Source organism: Hippopotamus amphibius, chromosome 8 (assembly GCF_030028045.1).
Source record: "Hippopotamus amphibius kiboko isolate mHipAmp2 chromosome 8, mHipAmp2.hap2, whole genome shotgun sequence".
Taxonomy (NCBI): domain Eukaryota; kingdom Metazoa; phylum Chordata; class Mammalia; order Artiodactyla; family Hippopotamidae; genus Hippopotamus; species Hippopotamus amphibius.
Genome location: NC_080193.1, coordinates 128,693,724 through 128,715,796, shown reverse-complemented (window position 1 = coordinate 128,715,796; position 22,073 = coordinate 128,693,724). Strand labels below are relative to the sequence as shown.

General features: G+C 40.0%; 1 protein-coding gene across 6 annotated transcripts in view; it reads left to right on the top strand.

Annotated features, from left to right (window-relative positions):
• Window positions 1–22,073, top strand: part of RAPGEF4 (Rap guanine nucleotide exchange factor 4) — a 299,086-nt gene that overhangs the window by 61,594 nt on the left and 215,419 nt on the right. For 5 of the 6 annotated variants that reach the window (XM_057743995.1, XM_057744000.1, XM_057743996.1 and 2 more), the window contains one exon: window positions 2,021–2,167. In XM_057743995.1, coding sequence (XP_057599978.1) covers window positions 2,021–2,167 — 147 coding nt within the window. Of the gene's footprint in view, window positions 1–2,020; window positions 2,168–8,459; window positions 8,830–22,073 lie in introns of those variants that run through there. The other variant, XM_057743998.1, reaches the window with a different exon arrangement.

Here is a 22,073-nt window from a genome sequence, read left to right as displayed (position 1 = left end):
AGGATTCTTTCTGAAAGGTTCAAATGACTTAAAAAAAAAAAAATGAAGTAAGCTAGTGAATCTTCAAGCGAACCTGATAGTCTAGAGAATTTGAAAGTCAGTGTTTTATCATAATCCATCTTGTGTTTTTACTAGAACTTGAAAATTACTCAGAAGTATCTGACTTGCTGGATATTGATATTTCAGTCCTGGGAATATTTTTCTGGCTGAGTTTGTTTGCAGCTGCCTTTCCGGAAAATTTATTAGCAGGCCATTTTTATGTTTCCCCCGATCTTTCATTCTCTTCTGAGATGTTATTGATTTTATTTTCCTGAGCACAATTTTATATGGTAGTATCTGTGCAGAAGCAATTTGCTATGGTTCAAGGAACTGGATTCTTATGGGCACTTGTCTTAGTAATGTGATTACAAAGTCGCTAACTTGATCTTAATAACATTTGCTTATTACCGTGTATTAGATACATGAAAGGAAAACTGTGCTTTCTAACTCAGGATTTCTCCTGTGTATCTCCCTTAGTTGATAATACCTTGCAAAATTTATGTCCAGGTGATTTTTTTTTTTTTATTGTGGTATAGTTGTTTCACAGCTTTGTTTCACAAATTTATGTTAGTTTCTATGCACAGCGAAGTGGAGTTCCCTGTGCTATACAGCAGGTTCTCATTAGTTACCTATTTTATATGTATTTGTGTATATATGTCAATCCCAGTCTCCCAATTCATCCCCCCCCACCCCCCACCACACTTCCCTCCTTGGTGTCCATACATTTGTGCTCTATGTCTGTGTGTCTATTTCTGCCTTGCAAACAGGTTCATCTGTACCATTCCCAGGTGATCTTGAGTGACTGTTTGCATTACTTGAGACTAGTTAGGATTAAATCCAAGTGTTATCACCCATGTTGCATGCAGAGAGGAAATTACTTTTTTAGTACACCTTAAACTTTTAAATCATTGATTCAGAATGTTTTATCAAGGAGCCACGCTGTACTTCATTGGAGGCTGTTTTTACTCGGCTGTGGCTGCGGGAGGCAGCATGATACAGAAAGCTTGGAGTCTGTAGTCAGAGTGTCATAATGAGAATCTGGCTGCGTTATTTATTATCTGTGTGAACTAGGGCTTCGTGAGTCAACCATTCTGACCCTCAGTTTCCTCATCTCTTTAAGACAGACTGACATAACAGTATCCCTATTCTAGTTTCTTATGTAAATATCATAACTGCACTCTCTCACTAGAAAACCTTTCATCTTTGAAGGGTTTCCCCTGTTTTCTTAGAGCGAGCAGTCATGTAGAAAGATAACCATGTCCACAAAAAGACGTGCATAATATCTCCAAACCAGAAACAACACAAATGTCCACCACCAGGAGGATGGGGACCCAATTGGGGCACACCCACGCAGTGGAAAACTGTTCGTCAGGGAAAGGAAAAAAGTGCTGATTCACACAACAACAGGGATGAATCGTACACTATGCTGAGCAAAAGAAGCCAGACACCAAAGAGGGCACGTTGTCTGATTCCTTTTACATGAAGTTCTAAAACTGGCAAAATTCCTTTATGGTGATAGAAATCAGAATATCCCATTGCCTCTGAAAGAAGGGTCCTGACTGGAAAGGGGCATGAGGGAACTTTCAGGGGTGATGGGAATGTTCTGTCTTGACTTGCATCGTGATTACACAGTGTGTATATTTGTCAAAACGTGTTGAACTGTGCAATTGAATTGAGTGTTTTATTATATAGAAATTAGTTGACCCTTGAACAAGACAGGTTTGGACTGTGTGGGTCCATGCATAGTGGAGTTTTTTCAATAGTAAGTACTGTATATAGTATGACACAATGTGTGACTGGTTGAATCTGCTGTTGTATGGGAACCACGATATACTCAGATTTTCTACTGTTTGGGGGGGGGGGGTGGTTGGCAACCCTAACCCCCACGTGTTCAAGGGTCAACTATATGCTTCAGAGAAAAGGCAACTCATCCACGGGTAAAGTGTTGACTTTTCTAATGACCAGTTTTTTGGATTCTCAGGATGCAGTGACCATCTGTACTCTGGGAATTGGGACAGCTTTTGGAGAGTCCATTCTGGACAACACACCCCGCCATGCGACCATTGTTACCAGGGAGAGCAGTGAACTGCTCCGCATCGAGCAGAAGGACTTCAAGGCACTATGGGAGGTGAGCCCCAAGGCTGCTTTGTCAATTAACATGGTTGCAAAAAAGAAAGGGAGCTGCCACGTGGATAATGGCATTACAGTCAAGCCTTAATGTGTTCTGTTCCGAGCTGGTGGATGGAATTTAATTTTCAAAAATTGTTTTTGAAATGAGTGAGTGAAAAAGCCATTTTGACATAAGACATCCTTCTTTTTTTTTTTTTAATTTAGTGCTTGCTCAATTTTCTGTGGTTTGACATACATTATAATTATTTCTTGAATGACCACAGAGTGTTTTATGTATTTCCTCCCTCCTATTCCACAGATGTATTCTTAACCAGGGAACAAAATACTTTGACATTTTCTTTGGCATTTTAAAAATCATCATTGACATGTTCCCTGGGAAAGTGGAATGAATGGGGTTAACATCTGCTTCATTTAAATGCTTTTAAAAATGATGTGCCCTGTAATAAGGTATGGGAAACCAGGGACATAAAGATGGCTGGTTACTTGCCAACTTCAAAATGCACGGGTGGCACAGCAGTGGATGGAGGCAGCCGGTCCTGGTGGCTTGTGCATTTCCCGCTGCTTACCAGCGCCCCTTAGGGTACCACGCTCATTTACAAGAAGGACAGGGAATAAATCACCGTATATGCAGTCGTGGCAAATGGAGCACTTAGAAAGGCCCTTGCATCTTTTACGCTCGTTCCTTTTCAGTTCTTCAAGCTTCCGATTTTTACCTGTGGTTGTTCCTTATCTTTGTCCTTGGCTCACTATGTCCAAATGTTAACCCATCGAGCTGGCAGGCTTTGCCACTTGTCCCAGTGTGGCCAAGGTTTTAAACTTGATCTAAAAAGAATTTTGTGTAATCAAATAGTTTCCTCCAGAGCCAAACAAGTGACAGATGCATTAAGAGAGCAAACCTGCAGGTGAGTGAGTGATGCTTTGCCTTGAAAGTCCTGCAAAGCCTTGGAAGACCTCGGTGGTGAAACCTGTTACTTTTATTCTTGGCAGTAGTGAATAAATTGCGGGGTTACTTGTTTGAAATGTTCCTCTTAGAAAATATTAAAGAGCTCCAACTGCTCTGTAAAGTTCAGAGACAAAGCGAGTTTTAGGAAGGCAAAGCCAAAGTAGGTTTGCATGAGGTGTGTGCGGAGAGGTTTTCTATCGATTAAAAGGGACCAAGCTTGAGGCAAATAAGCCGCTTTTTGGATCTTTAATCTAAAAGGTAAACTGGAAATTCTTTTCCAAAAAGAAAATTTGGAAGACCTGGTTTAAGAACAAAAATGACTCCTACCTGTGATGTGTGTCGTTATAACTGCTTTTGTCTGTGATGACTTATTCAAGTGGCTGGTTGAAGATGGTTTGTGGCAATATTTAAAAATTTATTTTAATTAGGAGGACTCAGGGCTGTGAAAAAAGTTCCTGAGAAGTTGCTACCTGTGAACATTTTTAAAAGTTTATTTTAAAAAATTTCAAACATTCAGAAAATCAAAAACGATAATACGGTGAGTGACTATACACTCTCAGTTCAGCAGTTAACATGTAGCTGTATTTGCTTCATCTTTTTTTGCGAAACTGCTTTAATGTAAATGACAGACATCACAACATTTCATCCTAAATATTAGTGTATTTCTCCCCAAAGTCAGAATATCCTGCTACATACCCATAATACCATCATTTCACTTACAAAACTAAAGACAGTATCCTAATGTCATCTAATATCCAGTCTAGTTCAAATTTCCCCTTAAATACCCATAAATAAATTTACTCCGTCAGTATTTTTATATCTGTTTTATTTCAAACCAGGCTCAAATAAAGAACCACGTGTGACATTTGATTGCTATGTCTAAGTCAGTCTCTCTCTCTCTCTCTCTCCTTCCCTCTCTCTTTGTATGGCATTGACTTGTTAAAAAGGCCAGGTCAGTTTCCCCCAAATTCAAGGTTTGTCTGATCATTTTCTCATGGTATCTTTTTTTGTACCCCTACCCCAGGGTTTCCTGTAAATGAAAGTTAGCTAAAAGTTTGATTAGATCAAGTCAAACAGTTTTGGCAAGAAGTCAAAGGTGATACTGAGTACATCAGGATGCTCTTAATGTCTGGATGCCTCACTATTAGTGATGCATTGGTTTGATTCCTGTGACCTCTTGATTGGATTGTACCTGAGTATATTTTAGGGCTGTTTTTCACAGAGATTTCCCTTCGAGGAAAATTATTAAATGGGGGTATTGATGTTGAAGGTGGTCCTGAGTACCCCAAACCTTGCCACATGATTTTGTAGCTCATCTGTAACCTCAAAGCATGATTTTGGTCTCCCCTGCCAGAGAGTGTTTAGTCTGACCTCCTATTTTACAGGCTGGGGTTTGGAACCTCATGGTGAAGGAGAGATTAGTAAGATACTTCATTTTATTTACCTGTTCATACAACCAAGCACAGAGTGCAAATTAGGTGTTCCACCTCCCTTTTAACTGGCTAGCGTGAAAATGCAAGGAACTCCACTATCTAGCAACCTGTGTGAATCAACTTTACCAACTAATCACACTTGTGCACATACAGTACATGATAATCCTGAGAAATTGTGAAATTCTAACTTACCTTCTTTTTCTCCCCACACGGGTTTTATTTTATTTTATTTTGCATAATTAGATTATCCTAATTTCTTACGTCTTGTAAGCATTTTTATCTGAAGAGTCATTTTCCCATCAGTAAAGCAACACTTTTTCCCTTATATATTTAAAATTATTTTTGGTCCATAATTGGTCCTTGTTTTCTTTTTCTTGTTTGTTTTTTGGTTTCAGTTTGGTTTTTTGGCTGTGTTGGGTCTTCGTTGCTGCATTCAGGCTTTCTCTAGTTGTGGTGAGCAGAGGCTACTCTTTGTTCTGGTGCGCGGGCTTCTAGGCGCACAGGCTTCAGTAGTTGCAGCACTCGAGCACAGTAGTTGTGTCATGCAGGCCCTAGAGTGAGTGGGCTTCAGTAGTTTCAGTTTTACCTTCTAAGTAAAAAAAGATTGACTTATGTTTATTCTAGTGTTCCCTTATTCAACAAATACTTAACGAGGATCTTCTGTGTATCAGGTCTGGCTATCGCAGTGAACAAGATTGACAGGGCTCCTGCTCTCTGGGCCAGAGCTTCTGTTCTACTTGGAGGAGACAGAAAATAAGCTAGCAAGTCAATCATATTATTTCAGAGTATAAAATGTCCTTATCATTAATTCAATTCTATTTCCATTCTTTATGGGTGGTCCACTGATGGCATATGTAACACGAATCTGCTAGCAGTATATTGGATAACCAGAACACCTATGCCTTGATTATGTCAGATAACAGAGTTTGTAATTCAGCCATTCATTACACTGGTACATAATATCTGTAAGCAACATTAAAACCCAGGCTCATACTCTCAGCTGAAATTTAAGTTAAACCCAGTAGGCAAATGTCAAAAGAGAAGGATGACATAGCTTCAGGATTCAGGTAGAAGCCTCACTGAACCACGAAATGTCAGAAAGAAGGCAGCAGAAAGGTAAGCTGGATACTGCCTCTCCCATCAGCATGATAAGGAGCTCACTGTTAGGCTGTAGTTCCCACACGATAGAAATTAGATCATCTGAGTCATGGGTCTAAATTTTCGTGTTCTTCTCATTTGCCTGCTTACTTTTGAGGAATGTCATGGTGGGCCCATTGTGTGGCAGGCACTCTCAGGTGGACATTCCCCTCCTTATCTATGCCTTTGATGTCACTTAAAGTGGTTGACAAGAACCAGGACTCTGAATTACTTCTAACTAGGAGAATTACGGTGTCTAATCACTAATAGGTAGCACAGCCTACAAGTAGCTCTTTGATAGGCTGAACAAATTGTCTATGTTAAATCTTACATTTGGCACTTTAATGGCAACAGAGAGCTGGGTAATCTTGCTTTCTTTCCTGACCAGAGGCAAGTTCCTCAGCTCTCTGCAGACACACACCCAGAGAACTACACGTGAGATTTTGAAATCCTATTCAATTTCATCCCAGATACTCTTGCTTTATGTTGTCTATTATGTTGTAAGTCAAGTTGGTAGCACCCAGAATATTTTTTTAAATTATTGTCACAGATGTGACTAGAGGCATTATTTCAATAGTCTATACAAATATATCAAATAAAATAAATATCTTGTCAACCAAGATATAACTGAGGTAGCAGCTTGATCCTTTTCTTTGTACCCTATATCTTTCCTAATGAAAACTTCCTCTCCTCTTTCCTTTCCATGTCTCAGTCGCCAATTTATGATCATATTTGAGGGCGCTGGGTTGCTCCATCTCAAAGTCAGGTCATATTTTCTTAGCATAAGTGAATTACGGTAACTTTATTCAGAGTTGGTCAATAAAACTTCCCTCTTCTCATGCCTCTTTGATATTAGAACTTAATAAAAATATTAACTAGGCTATAAAACATCTCACTTTTCAGTAGCATCTCAGGAGAGAGAGAGAGAAAGAAAGGAGAAAGTTATGTTCTTGAATTTCATTCAGAAAAAAAGTAATTAAAAAGTCTTAGAGTACCATTTTTAGTTCTTGAAAATTATAATTTAAACTCTTTGACACTAGTGGCATTGCATACCCTTAGTAAGGAAGTTAAATGGCAAACTAGTTTAATGTAGGCTTGGAAGTTTTAAGCCATTATAATCTTGAATCAAGTATTAATGAGTATTTATGGTTGCTGGTGGCTCTTGGAATAAATAAATACTGATTTACTGTCAATTCTATGAGTTTTTTCTCAGCACATATAGTCTAAGGTTTCCAGTGGTTAGAACAACAGCAAGGAGGGTTTTCTGGTTTTTTTCCCTGACTTTCTGTCTAATGTTGTACATGAAGATGCTTTAGGTTTGCAGCATGTTTTGTCATCTTGACGTGGAATATTCCAGATACATGGACATGAATGAGGAGATGAGTCCAGTGTGTTCAGAGAAGTAGATTGGAGAGCCACTCTCCATCAAAGTCATGAAAGACACCATTGAGAGGTCCTTGCACTAGTGATCTACCTGTGTTCCAATTGCATGAATATCATTCTGGTCAAAAACTTTCCTTTATTGTGATCCATGTTTGAGCATGTCCAAAATAATATACACTTGTGAATAAATGATTTGAAATGTAAAGACAGCAACAAAACTAGAGTTTTTAAAAATAAAAGCAATATTTTAAATTCGTAGTCTGACCCATGCCACGATAAAAGTGGTTTCTTAGCTATAATAGTTACCCTGAAGCTCTTGTGATTTTATTCTAACCAGGACATAAAATATCACAGAGAACTGTTGCTCGGGTGTAATGATTGATCCAGTAGGATTTATTCCCCAAATGTGTTTGTGGCCTCAGTAAAGATTGTTGAGTGATAATTTTTTATGCTTTCTGGGTTATAAACTGGTAAAAATAAGAAACACGTGCATGTTTCTGTCTTAGGGAAAGAATATAGTTTGTAAACAAGAATATTTCTAAGAGTGATGAATATCGTTGAAGCAGTATTTTTACATCCATCTCTATTCCCTAATTTTCAGTGTTTTATTTCTTGATTCTACCAGATATGTTGGCAGTTGTTGGACTGAAAAGCTTTTTAGCTATTTCTGTTTACTGCTTCTTTTGGACTATGCAGGGAGAAAAAGCCCTTTTCCATTAATAATCTTTCAAGCCACTATGAGAATGGAATTATTGAAATAACAGCAGCTTCATCTTTGCTGATGCACTTTAAAAACCATATTGGAATAATATACCTCTCAGAGACATCTGCTCCTGCTTGAATAGATTTGATGTTCCTAACTGTCTTGTGCTGTCAGAAAAATTAAAGCCCAAACTTAAAACATATCTTAGAACATAAAAATCTCAGAAACCCTTTGGGTGGGTTTTAATACTTTATTTATCATGCAACCAATTTCAGGTTGTTTCACTTTTACATTAATGGTAGGCTTTCAAGGTAGACTGGTATTTCAAGTAAGTGTTTAGTGGTCCTGGGTATTAAGGTTGAACTGCACGACCCATCCTCAGATAGGCAGCCCCTGGCCTGCCTGTTAATGCACAGGGACCCACCCCCTCATCTGAGGATTAACTGGAGCCTAAAAGCCAGGGAGACCTGCTTTCTCCCAAGTCTGAGGCCTGTACTTACTTTTGGCAACTTTGGAGCTTGTACTGTAGGGTTGCTTCCCAGGCCAGAAATTTGCATCAAAGGGCTAAGAAAAATACATCCAAAAATAAACATGAAAGCCAAGACTTCATGCCAGGAACTCCAGCCACACACATCCTGTTGGCTGGTTCTCTCGCCTCTCTCCTCACAGTTCTGCTTCTTTTCAACCGAGCGGAAGCCTGCTCCGGTGACTTGGACCTCACGTCTGCCCCAGGGTCTTACTCCTCTGTCCACAAGCTTTTCCATGGGGTGGCAGAATGATTCAAATCCAGAAAGGAAGGGAGTGAAGTTACTGGGAGATAACTAAAGTTAAAAATAATATATGTATGTATGGGAAGGCTTTTCCTATTGCCTTTGATTGCCTGAGCTTTTCTGAAGAACCACCAGCCCTGGCTTTCTCTCTGGACTGAGATCCTCTTAACAGTAATAGACGCTAACAGGAAATTATCGGCAATGAAGGTGCATTTCGCTGTCCAAATAAAGGACAGCTCTTCACTGGATGTCTGAGAACACTGAGAAAAAGAAGGACGTATGCCCTACCAGGTCAGAATGGGTCTTTTTCTATTCTTTAGTGGGGAAATATTACATGTCACAGTTTGCAGCTTAGTTTGAGGAATTATACTCTAAAACATCTCTGGCTTTTCTAATTATGTTCCACCAGACCTGAATATGTGCCGTGGCACTGACATAATTTGATTTCATCTTTATTTGTGGAGGGTGTGTTGGGGGTGGGGGGAGTGGTGGCTCCTCTTTTTCTGATTGTGAAGGATGTTTGTTTTGCCTGATGATCTTAAATGTTTCTAGAAGATAAAGATATGTGTTCATAAGTAGGCAGAGTTACATTTATCACATTAATATTAAATATATGTATTTATCTGGTGAATGGCATATATGAACAATGAATCTGGGACAAGGAAACAGATTAAGAGTGATGGTATTTCACCCTCTGGACGCTCCCTAGGTATCTTGCCTGCAGCTCTCAGACTATATGAAGTTGTTAGTATTTATGGGACTTGTTGCATTATTGATGACTTGAAGTCCTACCAGCTCCGAAAGCTGTGATCTTACTGTTCCTCAGAAGATGATCAGGGGGTCTGAACAGATCAAGGCTTGGCTGGCAGGTGCCAGGAATGCCCAGATGTTGTGGGTAGACCTGTTGGCAGGGTGCTGAAAGCAGTATCATTCCTTCTTAGCTGGTGTTCCTTTGGGTGTTCATTTCAGCAGTGTGCGGTGGACACTCACGTCTTTTAGGAGCTGCTGTTAGTGGAGGTTTTGAAATCCTTCCCCTGGTTGCGCATTTGCCAGCACATTGTGGACACCTCACGCCCACCCTCTCCCTGCACGCTAATCTTTCAGTGGCCCTCTTCACTCTCTCAGCTCCCCTACTGGGCTGCATGCCTGCTGAAGAGCTGCTCAACTCAATTAATGCCACTTTGAAAATTTCATCTCTAGAAGCTTCTGTCGTATTCAACAGACATACTTGGTTCCCACCATAAGGAGGTGCAAAATGCACCATATCTGTCTTTCTGGTTTGCAGTCTAGCAGAGAAGACAGACCAGCATCAACACAAATCACCCTGATATCAGACAAACTGAAAAGTACTAAAAGAAAGACACAGCGGGGCTGAAGGACATATGGGGGAGAGCAGGGAGAGATTCATTTCCACCCAGGCTATCGTTTCATCCAAAGACACAGAGATCTGGTGACTTCTTGGGTGGCTAACAAGCCCTCCCTAAAGGACTGGGGTGAGTTCACCAGATTACAGTGTTGGAGGCAGCCTTGTCCCGAGGGACTGGCCATGCAGAAGAGGCAGGGCTTCCTCACTTGAGCTGCTCTGCCTTCTCCTCCTGTCCTGGGCCCTTGGGCACGCTTGGTTAGGGGTCCGCCTGCCCTCCGAGGGTGTCATGTGTTGTGTTTCCAAATGCCTGGCTTTGTGTTTTGCTTGTTGTTCGGTCATCATCTGGAGAAATCTGTTCTGAGGTTTAATGGGTCCCCCGGGCAAAGGCAGTCCTCGTTGGGAAAACTTTTAAGAACTTGAGACTTTCAGAAAGAACTCGTGGTGTGGGCTGGGGATATTGTTAAGCTCTTTGTGTCAGGAGCCGTGTGGTCATGGGACTTTCCTACTGTCATCAGGCCAAATTCCACTCCTGTGCAGTCTGCAGGCCACCGCGGAGAGCTTAGGGCACAGTCACTGGGGCAGGGTGTCTGACACCGAGGCAGGAGCAGCAGGAAATCCTGTCCCAAAGTCGGCAGCTCCCAATTTCTGCAGTCTTGCCTGGGGTTGAGCTCACTGACCTCAGTGTTTTGAGCTAACTCAAACCAATAAATGCGAGACAGACCTTCTAAAGGCTATTGATGTGGTCGAGTGTTCTGGCCTGAAATTCTGATCTGTTCCTGGTTTAACCCAACTTTGCTGAATGACTTTTTGGAAAGTTCTCTAGCTTCCTGGGCTACCTATTTGTAAAAGTAAGTGTTCCTTTACCGAAATCCTGCCTTGCTGACAGCAGTGGTCCGAGTTGATGTTGAATGTTAGGTGCCTTATGAGTTGAAAAATTTAGTGCTCCCCCTCATCTTTTGGTCTTCACGTTCAGGAAGGCACAGCCACAGATTATGTGACTGGAAAGGATAAAGTATAGGCAACAGTTCATATTGTATCAAAATGTATTATTTGAAAAGCAAGAAGAACTTTTTGATATCTTTCATCATTTTTTAAATTAACTTTTATTGGAGTATAGTTGCTTTACAGTGTTCGTTTCTGCTGTACAGCATAGTGAATCAGTTACACATATACATTATCCTCCTTTTTTTAGATTTCCTTCCCATTTAGGTCACTGCAGAGCACTGAGTAGAGTTCCCTGTGCCATACAATAGGTTCTCATCAGTTATATTTTATACATAGTAGTGTATATATGTCAATTCCAATCTCCCAATTCATCCTACTCCCCCTTCCCTCCTTGGTATTCATAGGTTTGTTTTCTACATCTGTGTCTCTGTTTCTGCTTTGCAAATAAGTTCATCTATACCATTCTTCTAGATTCCACATGTAAGCGATATTATACAATATTTGTTTCTCTCTTTCTGGCTTTCATCATTTATAATTGTAATTCTTAAAACCAGTTCCACATTAGAATTACCTGTGGAGTTATTAGAAAATTCCCATGCATGGGCCCTCTCTACAGCAATGAAACAGAATCTCTCGAAGGTGGACCCTGGGCATCATAGCTTCTTAAAGCTCACAGATGGGTTTCCTAAGAAGCCCTGTCTTCCAGCACTGAGCTCTGGTAGCCACTCTGCCACTTCTGTGTGTACCTGGCCGGCATCTTGGCCCTGCGCTAAGGCTCTACGATTGGATAATATGTTTGTTCTTTATTAGTCTGTGTTAAATTTTCCTTCCCTCATACAGACATTCTGCTTCCACATTGGTATTTCTGCCAGATTTAAGTGATCATGGCCATCAGTACTTTAGAGACAGAGCGGGATTATTTGAGGCTTTGTGAGTAGAGGTTACATGTGGTCTGGTTATTCAACGTGCAAGAATACGGTGCAAAATCGCCCCCAAATTCCAACCCTGCAAGCACATATTCTCTTAGTTGTCAGAACAGTGGTGTTGTCATACGTCACAGAGCTCTGGAAGATGCCACTGTGCCCTTGTGAGACATGAGAGTGAAAAAGGCAAGTGATGTCTTAGTGTTACTGTGAAGAGAGTGTTGAACTCATGGACTCTCTGAGAATGTCTAGATTTGCCTTGTCCCTGGACTATACTTTGAGAATCTCTCTTTTAAGATGAATTCCCAGGAAAAGTTTTGCCATAAAAACTCTTGGCTCTTGATAAATATGATCACGTTTATTTTCAATGGCTGTTGTTCTGCCCCCAAGAGCACTTGAATGGGCCTAGCGTATCCAGCCCTGGCCAGCATGACCCCCCATTATGTATTTATATATATAGGTATATAAATGTATATATACTTATCTATGTTTAGATATATTTATATATTTTCCATCATACTGTTATTGTGTTTATTTGATTACTTCTGGGATGGTAGAGATTTTCTTAAATATTTCTTTATTGATTATACGTTCTCTTTGATGACATTACTCATACATACATTGGCATTTACTGATCAATATATGTGAATGCTTTATACTTTATTTGATCAAGACATGAACCATTTTGTAATTCCTATAAATATTATCTTGGTCTGTTTTCATTTTTCATAGTATTTAATGTACATAAGTTCTAAAGCCATTAAATCTACCATTATGTTTCATATCTACCAAAGGTTTCATCATATATAGCAGGTAGCATATTAGACAGGTGATCATTAATAAATGAAAATTAATAAATTAAAATCTTTACAGGAATTCCTGATAATAATAATTGCAAGCATGTGCATAATAGTTCTGGTGAGCCCTGATATTGTTAATAAATTTTTAGAAAGGTGTTTAGCACAGTTGGCACTTCCTTCAAATTCTCTGTCTTGCTTTCTGCTTGTTGCTTTATATTTTATTCCTCATCCTTGCCCCTTCTCCAGACTTCTCTTAGGTCTGAAATGTCAAAGTTGTCTCTTTTCCCCTCCAACTATTTATTCAAACTTCCAAACATTCAGAAAAATTGAAAAAATTTCTCTCTCTCCACATATATATTTATATTTGTGTATATATACACACACAGAGAGAATATATATACTTATGTTTGTTTTGCTGAACCATTTGAAAACATGTCATTGATAACATGATACTTTACTCTTTAGTACGTGTTTAACTTTGTTCCCCTGTTCCTCCTTGTCCTAGCCAGTCTCCCTTTACAATCAACTGTATATTTATCTCTTCCTTTCCAATCCCATCCCACCACGGCTGGTGTCTTGCCTCAAGTTCAGCCAAAGTAAGGGAGGCAGTGCAGTGTTTAAAGATTGTGGATTGGAATTGGCTAAATCATGACAGTCCTGGCTTTGCTTCCCACCAGCTCTGTGTTCTCAGACACGTTAGACAATCTCCCTAAACCTCCTTCCTCCTTTGTAAAAAGGGAGGGATAATCTTATCACAATAGCTGGGAGGGACCTCGCTGGTGACACAGTAGTTGTGAATCTGCCTGCCAATGCCAGGGACACGGGTTTGATCCCTGGTCTGGGAAGATCCCACATGTCTCAGAGCAACTAAGCCTGTGAGCCACAACTGCTGAGCCTGCGCTCTAGAGCCCGTGAGTCACAACTGTTGAGCCCATGTGCCACAACTACTGAAGCCCGCGCACCTAGAGCCTGTGCTCTGCAACAAGAGAAGCTACTGCAATGAGAAGGCTGCACACCACAATGAAGAGTAGCCCCCACTCGCCGCAACTAGAGAAAGCCCGAGCGCAGCAACAAAGACCCAAAGCAGCCAATAAATAAATAAATAAATGGGAAAAAAATTGGCTGGGAGGAAGAAATGATATGATGTAATCAATCCCTTAGCCCCAAAGAAGCATCTAGTAAATGGCTTGAGAGGCAGTGAAGGATGGACACACAGACAGAGCGGGAATTCAGACACAAGCACCTGCTCAGACACCTGGCGCTGCTCTGACTGCCACCTGGGGCGAAGTTCAAACCATCTACCTTGGCGTTTGAAATTCTTCACATTTGTCCCTATATCTTTTCCCAGCCATATGGCCTCCACTAATTTACACACATACTTTTTTCAGCCTAAATCATGTCAGCAAGCATTTGTTGTGTGTCCACGGAATGCCAGGGGCTGCTCGAGGCACTGAGACACAGACCTGAACAGGGTGTGGCCCTCAAGGAGCTTGCAGTCTAATGAAGAGAAATATATGAAAGTAAATCTTGCAATATGAATAATACAAGCTACAGCAGAGGTGCATGCAGGGGCTGGAGGTGGGAGGAGGACAGAGTATCTGCCAGGCAGAGTCAGAGGGTTTCTAGAGAAAACCTCCATGTGTTGTCATCATGAGGCTGACAGGAGTGTGACTGACAGAAAGATGCCGCTGGATTCAGGCAAAGGATACAGGTGCTACAGATGGAACACAGAGAGGATCATAGCAGACCTCCCAGTGTGAGGGCCAACTTCCCTCATCTTCCAGTTCTTCATGGAGACAAGAGCCCACTGGAGCCTCCTGGCCTTTCTTGAGAACAGAACAGGGTTTCGTTTTGTCTTTTTAATTGAAATATAGTTGATTTACAATGTTGTATTAATTTCTTCTGTACAGTAAAGTGATTCATATATATATATATGCTTTTCCATATTCTTTTCCACTGTGGTTTATCACAGGATATTGAATATAGTTCTCGTGCTGCACAGTAGGTTATCCATTCCTTATATAGTTTGCATCTACTAATCCCAAACTCCCAATGCATCCCTCCCCCAACCTTCCTCCCCCTGGGCAGCCACAAGTCTGTTGTCTATGTCAGTGGGTCTGTTTTGTAGATAAGTTCGTTGTGTTGTATTTTAGATTTCACATATAAGTGATATCATATGGTATCTGTCTTTCTCTGTCTGACTTACTCCACATAGTACAATAGTCTCTAGATCCATGCATGTTGCTGCAAATGGCATTATTCTCTTTTGTGGCTAAGTAGTATTCCACTGTATACACATACCCCATCTTCTTTATCCATTCATCTGTTGATGGACATTTAGGTTGTCTCTATGTCTTGGCTGTTGTAAATAGCGCTGCTATGAACATGGGGGTGCATGTCAGAACAGGGCTTTCATCTCCTTCTTTCCCTCCCTGAAGCCTTCCTCCAGCTTTTCCAGAGACTAGCTTTGTCCCTGTTTGCTCCCTGGAGCAAAAACACATAAAGAGCCCATAAGGGTTAACTAAGAGGATGAAAGTCACATCCTCAGTGAAACAGCCCCTAGCAGACCGGAACTTCAGGTTTGCTAGCTATTGCTCCCACCCTGCCTTCCCAGTCTCTCTGCCGTGTGTTTCCTTTGCTTGCAGTCATCTCTCTTCTCCACCTGTCCCATGATGCAGCCCAGATGTGGTCCCCTTTAACATATCCCAGGCCGCCCCCTCCAGATCAGGTGAATAACATCCGGAAGGAATGACAGCAGCCCCTTCACGTAGCTGTTACCTCTTCATTTTCTAAATCAGGTCTGTCTGTGAGTGAAAGGCTGGGAGGAGGCTGTTTCCTCCTGAGGAGATGAGGATCCGGATGACCGAAAGGAAGAGGACTCTGAGAAAGGTTGAGATCAGATCGGGAAGGCCGACCTCTGGGGTTGTTTAAGTTCAGGCCCAGAGCACAGACCAAAATACCTGGATGCTGATTGGTGCTGGGGCTGAGAGAGTCCTGAGCAAGAGGCCAGATGTTGCTTCCAGACTGACCCAGAGGAAACTAAGGACCGTTACAGACACGCTTGGGCCCACTTGGCTTCTGCCATGTTTGGAGGCCTGCAGGGCTTCATCAGCGGGGCTCTGCCGCCCCTGGTGCAGCAAGGGTTCCTAGTGGTCATCGAGCCTGGCTCCCTGGGTCACAGAAGGTGTTGATGAAGAGAGTAAGTAATCAATAATCAGAATACAAAAGAGCTGTATTTGAGCCACACTAAGAACTGGCCCAGAAGCCCGCTTCCCAGGTTACTGTGAGACGCTGCTCCGGAGAAGCAGGGTTTTCAGCACAGTTTTATGTCTTGTCAGAACAAAGAACATTGAACAAGTCAGGATTACATTTCTTCAAGGTTTCAAAAACCAAACAAATTAGATCAGCGCTTATACAGCGAATCCGTGTGACCTTGGCACCTGGGAAGGGAGTCTTACTCACTGAAGGAGAACCAGCACTGGTGTCCCAGGAAGGGAGGCATTTAATCTTTATTTTTAACACAGACGTTCTTCTCTTCTGGTCGATGCACCTTTTTCTGTAGTAATTAAAGCAGATGTACAATGTATGTTTGATAGGCCACAACAGGCTGTTTTAGTTAGCATAAAATTCAAGTTAACTCATGTAAAAGCCAGAATGAGTTCCCTATACCTCATTATGTGAAAATCTCTTTTACCAAAGGCATAGAATGTTCCACGTCACTCTTTCATCTCTGCTTCCCTGGGACTTGGGGAGCCTTCTCCGATCTCATGGAAGAGGCAAGAGAGCCCCCTAAGGCATCCTACTCGAGGGGTCCGTGACATCTGTCTCAAGGCCAGATCTGATTGAAAAACATTGTGGTCATTTGTATTTTACATTTGCATGGTGGGTCTCTGTATATGAATAATAACTAACAATAAAAGGTAAATTTTGTTGATCATCAACTGAGTGCCAGAAGTCATTCTCATCTTTTTTACATATTAATTATTTAGCAGTGAGTTAGTGCCAGCTTAGTCTCAAGAATATAGTTTAAGTATCCTGAATTCAGTTATGAGAAATTTGGTATAAAAAGAGCTTTCCATTTGCTTAGGAAAAATTTAGGATTAGCCCCGTGTCCATGTTTTGCCCTTGAAGTAACAGAATAACTTACCTAGTCCGTTGACACCTAGGTCTGTGTGTAGCGGGTCAGGGAAAAGGAATCGTCCAGAGCAGGTGCTTCTATTCTGGGATTCATGAGCTCTGGGAGTTCGTGGGGCAGCTACAGAGAAACCGGCAAACCTGATATTTTTGTGTGTGTGCGTTTTTCTAAAAAGGTCCATACTTTCATCCTAATCTTAATTTCTTAATGGAAATTAAGAGCCGTTTTCCATAGAAACAAAAGGATCCAGACTGGATTATACAGCATGTCCCTTCTTTATGTGGGAGAACACAAATGTTTACTCTTAATTTAATGCTTCTTTACAGAATTTGTGATGATGGGAATGGAGATAGAAAAATAATTTTCATTGTGGCTCTATGGCTTTGCCATTGATATCCAGAAACTTTTTGTAGTGAAAAATAAATAATTAGGGAAAAAAATGCCAAGTTCTAGGCTTAAAACAGAAATGCTTCGCATTGAGATTTTCTACCAAAGCCTGTTTTAAAATAAGTATTTCTAATTTATGGACTCATTGTCCCTCTAAATAAAGCACCTTTGAATATTTTGTATTCAGTTCCAAAATGATTGAACTTTAATAATTTTTCATGGAAGTGTGGTTTTATGCTAAGTTCCATACCTCCCCCCAAAACCATCCACATTTAATAATGGCCGTAAAGCTAACTGGACAGCTTCAGACAATGATACTTTATTTTTTTCTTTTCCTCATTTTTAAAAATTTTTATTGGGGTATAGTTGATTTACAATGTTGTATTAGTTTCAGGTGTACAGCAAAGTGACTCAGTTGTGCATACACATATATCTACTCTTTGTTTTAGATTCTTTTCCCATATAGGCCATTACAGAGTAGTGAGTAGAGTTCCCTGTGCTGTACAGTAAGTCCTTATTAGTTATCTATTTTATGTATAGCAGCATGTATGTGTCAATCCCAGTCTCCCTACTTATCCCTCCCCACCTTATCCCCTGGTAGCATAGGTTTTCTGCTTCTGTGACTCTACTTCTGTTTTGTAAATAAGTTAATTTGTACCCTTTTTTTTAGATTCCACATATAAAGTGATATCATATGCTATTTGTCTTTCTGTGCCTGACTTCACTCAGTATGACAATCTCTAGGTCCATCCATGTTGCTGCAAATGGCATTTCGTTCTTTTTTGTGGCTGAGTAATATTCCATTGTATGTATGTACCACATCTTTATCCATTCATTTGTTTGATGGGCATTTAGGTTGCCTACATGTCCTGGCTATTGTAAATAGTGTTGCGATGAACATTGGGGTGCATGTATCTTTTTGAATTATGTTTTTTTCTGGATATATGCCCAGAAGTGGGATTGCTGGATCATATGGTAGCTCTATTTTTAGTTTTTTAAGGAACCTCCGTGCTGTTCTCCATAGTACCAATTTACATTCCCACCAACAGTGTGGGGGGTTCCCTTTTATCCACACCCTTCCCAGCATTTGTTGTTTGTAGATTTTTTGATTATGGCCATTCTGACCTGTGTGAGGTGATACTACATTGTAGTTTGATTTGCATTTCTCTAATAGTGATGTTGAGCATCTTTTCATGTGCTTTTTGGCTATCTGCATGTCTTCTTTGGAGATATGTCTATTTAGATCTGCCCATTTTTTGATTTTTTTTTTTTTAATATTGAGCTGCATGAGCTGTTTGTATATTTTGGAGATTAATCCCATGTCAGTTGCTTTGTTTGCAAATATTTTCTCTCATTCTTAATGTCAGACAATGGTACTTTTAAAAATTAGCTATAGTGTGGCCCATTCTGCAAAGTAAAAACTGCCTTATTAAAAAAAAACTGCCTTTTTTTTATTTTATTTTTTTAAGCTCTTTATATTTTTTTATTTTAGAGAAATTTAATTTATTGAGACTAGGTAATGCATGAATTTGGTAAAAAATTTTTTCTAAAATTAGAGCAGGGTACATATAATGAAACGTATACTTTTCTCCCACCCCTGGCCCCAACCACAGCTTCCTTTTCCCGTAGCTACCCCCTGTTTTGGTGCATCTTCTGTAGAATGTTTCATGCAGAGTATTCTTTTCGATTGGTTCTTGGGCAAGACTTCCAAAGCTGATATTTGATTCTTCTTCTCAACTCCTTAAGAAAGAAAGAAAATAATGTTTTTAAATTTCTAAAAGTATCAAGATATTTTGAATCACAATCTTTACACAAATTGACGCTAACATACCTCCCAGGGTTTTAGTTTACTTTCTGCTTTTGCTTTACTCTTTCACAAAATTCCAACAACTTGAATCTCTTATCAACATTGTCTGATCTTTTACATTTGACAACATTATTGCAAAATGTAACTATGGTTCAAACGGAAAATTCTAGCCAAGCGTGTAATAATCTTTGTGGTATAATTTTAATTTTTAGCTATGAAGAACTGATAAGTTTCTTGAACATTCAAACTAATATACATGGTTAGTAGTATTAAAAGTATGAGAAGTATAAAAATAATACTTTTTTCAATTTGAATTGAGTTGTTTAATTATTATGACTATGGGATACCACATTGATATCATGCTAGTAAATAAAATATGGGAAATTCTTTTGGCATTAATTTTGTAAGAAGTTATTTCTGTAAATAACTGCTGTCTTCTGCATTTCCTGAGTTTGATGTATATGTACCAGTGGAGGCAGGCATCCCTTGTGTTGTAGATGACCTTGCATCCATGGCCCTTGAGAGAATAAATATTTATGTTGACAGTGCAGCTGTCATAAATTGAGTTCATAAAATTGGGTTTGGGTTTTTTAATCTGACATATTATTCTTGCTTAATTTCATTGTGCTGACTATGGTTCCAGTGCTATAAATCAAGGAGTGTTTTGCCCACAAAAGAAAAAGAGAGTAGGAATAATATGAAGTGTGGCCTTTGTTTTTATTAAAAGTGTTTCTTCATTTGAGTACCTATTTTTTTTTCAGCTGCTAGTTCCCTGGATCTTATCATTTTTTTCAAAACAGGTCTATGATGATTTGAGGTAAGGGGTAGCATAAAGCTCATAAAACTAAAATGGGAAATAAGTGAGCAGTGTTGTTTAAAATAAAAAAAACCCTATGTTTTAAATATACAAAAGTAGGACATATGTATACAAATTAAGTCAATTGACTACATAATTTTTGGGGCCCAGTGCAAAATAAAAATGCAAGGTCTCTTTCCCCAAAGGAAAAAAATGTCGTTAATGGTGCTAAAGTATAAAGCTTTTTCCTTTCTTCTTCTTTCTCTATCTGAACTCATCATGTTTGTTATTTGCTATTTAATGTTGTTCTAAGTAAAGAAAAATTAAAAATTGTTAGCACAAGTTTACTCTATTTTTCTGTGGTGCAACGTCAGTTTTAAATGCAAACATAATAATATTTAACTTGTATGTGGAGTCACTGAAATTAGGTAATTTGTATTTCCTAGCTCATACATGCATATGTGTCTCATTTTTTTCCAGAAGAGTAGAAATCGAGCACAAAGCTGATTCAGCTGTTTTTATTTCTTTCGTTCTTGGTGCATGCACCTTCTACCCACGTTCTCCCTCTTCAGCTTAAAGATGAGTAAAGAAAGACTGAAAGGAAAAGCACTATGAGTTGCCCTAGCTTTCCTTTCTCGTCGTCCTTATTTTCAGCATGATTGGCTAATACAAGGAAGTAACGTGAGTAAGAAAGGATATGATAGCGTTCCGTTGTCTGTGTTATTGCGTTCTTACTGTGTTCAGGGCAAGTTCTGGTTAGAACAGAAAATGGGAACTTGGGCTGGCAGCACCAGGATTTACTCACTGGAAGATGTCACATGCTTACCTTGTACTTGCTTTGAGTCATGTTGAGCTCCCAGGCATCATGAGTCCACTCGAATTCTGTCCTCAGGAGGCGTGGTAAAGGCTGGGTGTACACAGGGCATCAGGGAAGAGCAGACGTGCCTATTGCACTGTCTCCTTTGCCCACACGCATGCACCACTGTGCCATTGGACTTCACTTACAAAACACGTGTTCAAAGATAAAATTATTAAGAATTTCAAGATGGTGAGAGCAGACAATTAAACTTTGCAGAGCCTGAGAATGGGGCCCCCTGCCACCTCGCAGGTCTCATGCCCATGGAGACAGCCCTGAGCATAGAAATGCATGAAACAGAAAGTAAGTTTCTTCCTTTTCCTTCCCCACTCACATTCCTAGCTCCTCTTACCGGAGGACATTCTCGTGTTTCTTCACTAACGTTTCAGATACTTAAAGATGGACATAAGTATAGATAGGTAGATGTGTACGTGTAGAGTGGTAGATTAAATATGACCACAAGTTCTTTGCAGCTTTTCCAATCAAGAGGTGGAGTCTGCCTTCCTCATCTTGAACCCAGATTGGCCCCGAGACGGGCTTTGATCAATAGAATGCTGTGGGAGTGACGTGACTTTGCGTGTTGGCCTGTAGAGGCCCTATAGTTTCGTGCTTGCGCCCTGGGAGTGCTTCCTCCATTGTGCAGAGATGCCCAAGGTGGAGAACCATGTGGTCCATTTCAGTCATTTCAGCCATACCAGCTGAGGCCCCGGAGAAGTGAGTCCAGTTAGTCCCACCCTCCTCCCCAGCTGACTGCAGCCACCTGAGTAAGCTTAGGTGATACCAACAGAACCACCACCGAGGGAGCCCAACAGAATTAAGAGAAATAATAGTCATCGTTTTAAGCCATTAAGTTTTGCAGTGGTTTGTAATGAGCAATGACGATGTAGTGGTATATACATTAAAAACATTTAAACTTGTATAGTTCCATAAATGGGATTACATCTTTTCATATTGTCTGTGTCTTGCTTTTTTCCATTGAGAGACCACATTATGCTACAGAGTTTTCCATTGACTGGATTACTATAGTTATTTAACCTATTGCCCTATTGACAGACAGTTATGTTGGTTTTTGTTCTCATAAACAGTGCTGCAATGTCCATGTGTGTGAACATTCTTACACATATATCTGGATGTACTTTTGTGGAGTAAAATCTTACCCATGGACTTATATGGATAGTATGTGAAATTTAAAATCTGGTGAGTATATTCTCATTACACTCCAGAAAGTCTACACCAGTTTATACTCTCCTCAGTGTATGAGTAAACTGTTTTACCATTTCTTCAACACTAATTTCAAAGTGTAAAAAATTTGCCAGGGAAAAAGAAGGGGTCTTATTGTTATGTTGTTTCCTTAATCATGAGTGGGAGAAAGCATCTTTTAAAATATTCCTTGGCAGTTGTATTTTCTTTTTTAATCTCTGAATGTCTGGTTCATATCCTTTGTCTAGTCTGTTGGGTTGTATTTACAGTTAAGATTGTAAGAGCTCTTTGTAAATTAAAGAAATGTCTCCTTTTTTGCT